General features: G+C 36.1%; 1 protein-coding gene across 1 annotated transcript; it reads right to left on the bottom strand.

Annotated features, from left to right (window-relative positions):
• Window positions 1–3,276: 3,276 nt before the first annotated feature.
• sst1.1 (somatostatin 1, tandem duplicate 1) lies at window positions 3,277–4,886 on the bottom strand. Its single transcript, XM_010869245.3, has 2 exons — window positions 4,614–4,886; window positions 3,277–3,618 (listed from the first exon to the last, which is right to left on the bottom strand). The coding sequence occupies exons 1-2, from the start codon at window positions 4,749–4,751 to the stop codon at window positions 3,412–3,414; spliced, it is 345 nt and encodes a 114-aa protein (XP_010867547.1). The 5' UTR covers window positions 4,752–4,886; the 3' UTR covers window positions 3,277–3,411.
• Window positions 4,887–6,118: the final 1,232 nt, after the last annotated feature.

The raw sequence follows: 6,118 nt of genomic DNA on the forward strand, positions 1-6,118 counted from the left end.
TTTGAAAAAAAAGTTGCACGCAACATCGGTGCAGAATCAATGCGTTCTGGGTAATTGCGTAGCTGCGCAAAACTTTGCACAACCTTTCTGCTTTGATGCTGCAGGTGTGATCAAGACATTAGCTGTTATTTTTGTTATAGAACAAGTATCTGCACTGGCATACCAGAGTGGGGTTGCTGGGCTCTGCGGCAGCGTTCCATATCGTTTCAAGTAAGGACTGTGCCGGGTCGTGACAGCCAAGGCTGTTTTGCAAACGCAAGCTCTGTTAAAATAAATAGTAGTCTAGAGAATGTTGCAGAGTATATCACGAAAAAGAAATTCGCACACCCAGTAAAATGAATGGGCAGGTGCGTGAAGACAGGAATATGAGTAGAAAAAGGGAAACTCGCACACTGACTCGGCTTGCAAGTGAATCAACTTTAATGCAACGTTTCGGACAAAAGACCTTCATCAGGCATAATAAAATAATGAGTTGGAGTGCATGTATAAATACCTACAAATAATTAACAATTAACAGCAACTGATCACAATTAATGTCCCTCATGACATAAAAATTGCAAAACACACGTAAATTTTACAGTTCATTCAGACAAAAGGAGAATTAAACCCTTCTAATTTATAAACGTAAAACACAAAATAAATGTGTCAATGAGTGTCTTAATATCATAGTAAATATATTCATATATCACAAGATGAAATGGATAAAATACCATCTAAAGTATAACCTGTAAAGGAAAATCCTCATTTAAACCACAAGGGGGTAAGTGTTTTGAGTATGTAAATCCAAAAACCATCATGTTTAAAAAAAATATCAGTCTCCACCTCGATTAGGTAGACTAACTGTATCAATACCACTAAATCTTAACATAGAGATATCATGTTTATTGTTGTTAAGATGAACTGCAACAGGATAATTATGGTAATTTCTCTGAATAGTGCTTATATTACAAATTATTGTTACAGTATGCATGTCTGTATCAGAAAGTAGTTTGCCCATCTTAGAAGTCATGTAGATTCCTACATTTCACACGTTTAGTTTTTACTGCTCCCCTGCATAAATTACCAACATACAGTACATGATGTCTCTGCTGAAATACATAAATATACACTCAGGAATGGTTAAACTTTTGCACTGAGTTAGCTTTAAATTTTTCAGCACCTCATCATTTCCAATCTAATTTTAATCTGAATGAATTGTCGCCTCTAGGGCAATTCAAAAAGGTGATAGAGGAATATTTCCATGAGCAATGTGTTTGTTCCTTATTAACTGAGTGTTTTATTTCATATATTTTGGGGTGTGTGCCACACACTTTTTATGGTTTACAACTTGTGTCAGTCCAGGGCTCATCTGCAAAAGAGATTTTGGTCTCTGCATGACCTCCCCTGCTAAAGGTTAAATAATTACTTTGTTATTGTCAGTATGACACGCCTAAAATATTAAATGCAGAGTGGTTCTTGTGTTCTTAGAGTACAAACTGTTGGGCCAACAGCCTAGTGGTCAAGAATGTTGGGTAAATTCAAAAAAGTCAAAACTCTGTTGTTCTGTCCCTAAGCAGGACAGTTAACCCTAACTGCTCAAAGGTTGTTATTGTAAATAAAAATGTGCATACATGGGAACATTTAGATATGAAAAAAGTACATTGTACTTAATGTGCATTATACTTTATACTTAAAATTACATTAAAGTACATTATACTTAATATGAAAATGTACATTATACTCAAACAAAGGCCTAAAAATGTAATGTGAATACGTTAAGGCACTGACTTGAAGTAAAACTGGCAGGATTTCAAATCCTGGTTGTATCATACAATGCCCTGGGTGCCTCATATGTGGCAGTGAAAATGGTCTGATCACCATCTGTCATAGTTGGGGTTGTGGTCAGACCAGTGTTGCCCTGTGTATTTGCTAGCTAGTGAAACGCTGGGTTAGTTTAATAGTCTGCAAGCTCAAGTATTGTTTTTGGTCTGTAAATGTGTTCCCCACTAAGCACAAAAATGCTGGTGATTACTTCCTGGTTGAGAGAGCCATGTTTTAAGGAGCAGAATTGCCTGGCAATTTTGGCATTCAAAGGTAATGCACGTCTTGATCTTTGTCTCTGACTCTGCCAAATTGATGCAATGTGTCAAGCTCAAATCTCAAATGGAACTTTTTTAGGAAATTGAAATGGGAGTAAAACTAAGGAAATTAGGGGTGACATTTTAAAATGGGCAACTTGTAAATGTTGTTTATAATAAGCGTTCAGCTGAGAAAGACAGACACATTGAAATGAGGAAATAGTATGTCAAATTGGAAAATGGGTTACAGTTTTACAAAATCCTCTACAAGAATTTCCTTGATCTTTGTTGACTGTTTATCTACAGTATAGCAGAAAATAGTGTTCTGTGAAATCCCAAATGATAAAGTTTTCCACTGTCACTAAGTCAATTTGAAGAGAGAGAGAGATGAAAAGCAGGAAATAGAAAGTGAGAGTAAGATAAGGGGTCACATCTTGAAGTATGTGAATGATGATAATACAAATGAAGACAGATAGACATCACCTCTGGCCGTCACTCCATTGGGCATGACGGCCAGACCATGTCAAATGACAGGACACGGCTGAATGTGGGAGATAACAACCTACCCATGTCTACCCACCAAAACCACCTGACACAGGCTTTCAGGAATCAGGATAGGCACATGGTGCCCCCTCTTCCAGTTGCCTGACTGTTACTGTTTTGCTCTTTAATATTAATTGCTTTAGAGCTTTCTTAACCAATGCCCATAATGAGTCAGAGGTTATTAAGTACACTTCCCATTTGGCCTTGGTTCCTAATCTCACCAACCAGCCAGTGCCCCCCCCCACACACACATTGTGAAGAATCAGTGTTGAGTCTAAATGCATGCACTTATACACACACACGCAGAGACAAATAAGCAAATGTGCATGTACACTATTATACACACACCCGTTTAACATTTTGGTAAATTGTGTTCCAGACAGAGACAGGTTTCTGATGCAGGTTTTCCTCCCCTCTACACCCACCCACCCCCCACAAACACACATACACACCCACGAAAGCAATAGGGTACTAGCCATTCTCAAATTAATTAATTAATTAAATCATTTCAAATAAAATATGACTCAAAACACATTAGTTCTGAAACATAGATTTTATTCAAACAAACAATTAAAAATAGTTTATAGCACAATTGAAAGCAGAATTGCAAACATTCTCTCATGTTATTTAAAAAAAATTATAAATGAATAATCAAAAACTATTTGAAATATTTTTAAGTTTAAACAGTATTTTTATTTACATTGTGTGGAGAAATGGGTTAGAACATCTTGCATTGGATTTGGACATTAATTACTGTAACAGAAGAGATGAGATGTAGTACACACAGTAAGGGCCTAACATGACTCATGTATTAACATGACGTAAATGTTTTCCAGAAGAAGTTCTTGCATCCAGCCTTGCGTTCACGCGGAGCTAGTAGTGGGTTGGCTGCACGCTCCAGCTCAAGATGTACATCCTCCTGATCCACACTACGAGACATGTCTTCTGACTCAATAGCCTCATTCTCTGCCTGTGCAAGCTCTGAGAGCAGCTCTGCAAGTGTATACCTGGCAAGTTCCTGAAAATAAATAAATGAAAATTCATGGTTAGATTATTTGTTGTTTTCTGTGATTCATTTCTTTTTCACATTTTGCAGGTTAAACTTTAATAGATATATATGATCTTCCCTCACATTTTTAGAATAATAAGATGTATTTGATATGCATAATTCTTTAACATGCCATGAAACATGATACTGATTTACTCATGTATTTACTCATTTCTTTAAAATTACGCTGAAGCTATAACTAAAGCAAATATGTAAAATGGTCAACATGTAAATAAATGTATATATATATATATATATATATATATATATATATATATATATATATATATGCACACAGTATATATATATGCACACAGTATATATATATGCACACAGTATATATATATGCACACAGTATATTTATATAAAGAGGATGAAGTGGGTTTGAAGTGGGAAACCTGCAACAGTAACAAATTCTATTCCCTGCCTCAATTACATTTTAAGGGATGGGGCCAGAACACTTTGGAGTATATAGACTTTGGAGCCAGGATTGAACATCAATAATACAAAAATTACAGTCTAAACCAGGTTTTAAGACAGTAGTTTTTGTTTATGTTTACTTTGTTTACAAATATTGAACAAAAATCAGCTAAAATCCAGAATTACCCTTAAATAGGTCTACATTGACTGTATATTCTGACTATTCACATCAAATTTGTGAATAGGACATATTAAGTTCGTATTTGACAAGATTTACATTGGTTGGGATATTATTCTACTCAATGCACAATTTCTAGTCCATTTAGTTTATAAATCAGAACCATACCTGTGTGTATGATACGTTTTCTCTGCACCTTACAGTAAAACTGCAAAGGTGACTTTATGGCATGACAACATTTAACCTACACTCTAGAAAGTAGAGGAAAATCTACTAAACATTTTGTTTTCATCTGTAACATCATACTATAAATGCATACCTTATGACCACAGCAGCAGGAGATTCTTTTAAAACAAAGGAATTTTACCTGTTTGCCAGCTGGTGCCGTGAGTGACCGTTGGAGCAACTGGCGCAGTTTGGTGTCGGACGGCGCGGAAGAGACACTGTTGATGGCCAAAGCAAAGGAGAGCAGCGCTAGAGCGCACTGGACGCGCGTTGAGAGCATCTTCTGGGTCTCGGGGAACAGAGGATGATGAAGAAGGTTATGCTCGGAAGCAAATCGTCAGGAAAGGCTTTGCTCAGTGTTCTGCTGAACCTTCTGTTGTTTTAGTCCCCCTCCGAACCTGTCTTTTAAACAGTTCGTCTGACGTCAGGTGTTAAGGGGGGTTTCCTTCTGGCGCATATCATTTGGGTATGAGCGATGATACCTAGTGTCAAAGTTTCCACCGATTAGAGTCATGCGCCTCTTTTGAGAAACGATCATTGATCTTTTCATTTATTGAATATCATTCGATTAGTGAAATATGGTTTCATTTGTACAGCGTGATGCTTCTTATGTGTCTCATTCAGTAGCAGAAACTATTCTATTTTATAAAAGTTTGACAAGTCTTCTTTTTTCTCTAACTGAAATTTGTTTAAGGGCTCTGTAATGGAAAATCAACAACACATTAATCATCTATGTGTGACAGCTTGGCCTCATCTAATGATTTTAGGACACCATGATGAGTCTGAACGTCATTTGCCTCATTTGTTTTTGAGCTTCATAAATGTAGCGATAGGCAGGAATGTGAAGCATATTTCATTATAAATATAGGACATATAGGCTATGCATATGATTATGATGAAATTAAGCACATGCAGAACACTTCAAAAAGGCATTTTCAGTCATTCGCTAACGAACGTCACGCATAAAATAATGGTAATGAAAGATATGTACCAGAATGGGTATGAAACAATTGAAAAATCTAATTTGTTTTAGGCCTTGTAGTAGAGGAAGTAGTGAAGTTTACCAGCAAGAGATTTGGAGAAAAGTATTAATTTGAAGCCCCATGGAAACCTTCACAGTTACCTACACATGACCTTGTAGCACACGTTTTTCAACAATATATTGATTTAGATTCATATATTCAAGTACTCACAGCACATTTTGTATACTAAAACTTGACCTATCCTTTGTGTTGCCACCTGCCAGTCATGTTTTGGTATGGGTTCTGATGCCTTCCTGTACAAAGCATATACTCCCTCATATTTGAGCAATGTATTCTATTGTTATTGTTTATCTTCAATGAAATTCTAAATAAAATCATAGCTCCTCTGGGATCCAAAAACAATCCATTTGATCTATATGGGACATATGCAAGAATTTACTTGACTCATAAGTTCTTGCAACTCGTTCACAAAATCCATATTGCATTTATGTATCCTTATATCTGACAAAAAGGTTATTCACAGAATGACACAAAGAAATAGATAAAGGGTTGAGTATAAATGGATCAGTGGATAAAGAGATGCAAGTATGGATACAAGTAAGGTCCAAAATTAACATTTAAAAAAAACAGCACTTTTCCAGTTGTTCCACAAGGTTTTATAGGG

This window comes from Esox lucius, chromosome 1 (assembly GCF_011004845.1).
Source record: "Esox lucius isolate fEsoLuc1 chromosome 1, fEsoLuc1.pri, whole genome shotgun sequence".
Lineage (NCBI taxonomy): Eukaryota > Metazoa > Chordata > Actinopteri > Esociformes > Esocidae > Esox > Esox lucius.

What these genes read in the sequence shown, in the direction of transcription:
- sst1.1 (XM_010869245.3), bottom strand. Translation starts at nt 4,751, where the DNA reads ATGCTCTCAACGCGCGTCCAGTGCGCTCTAGCGCTGCTCTCCTTTGCT. An exon ending in CGGCACCAGCTGGCAAACAG is followed by an intron (nt 3,619 to 4,613) that starts GTAAAATTCCTT and finishes ATTTATTTTCAG; the next exon opens with GAACTTGCCAGGTATACACT.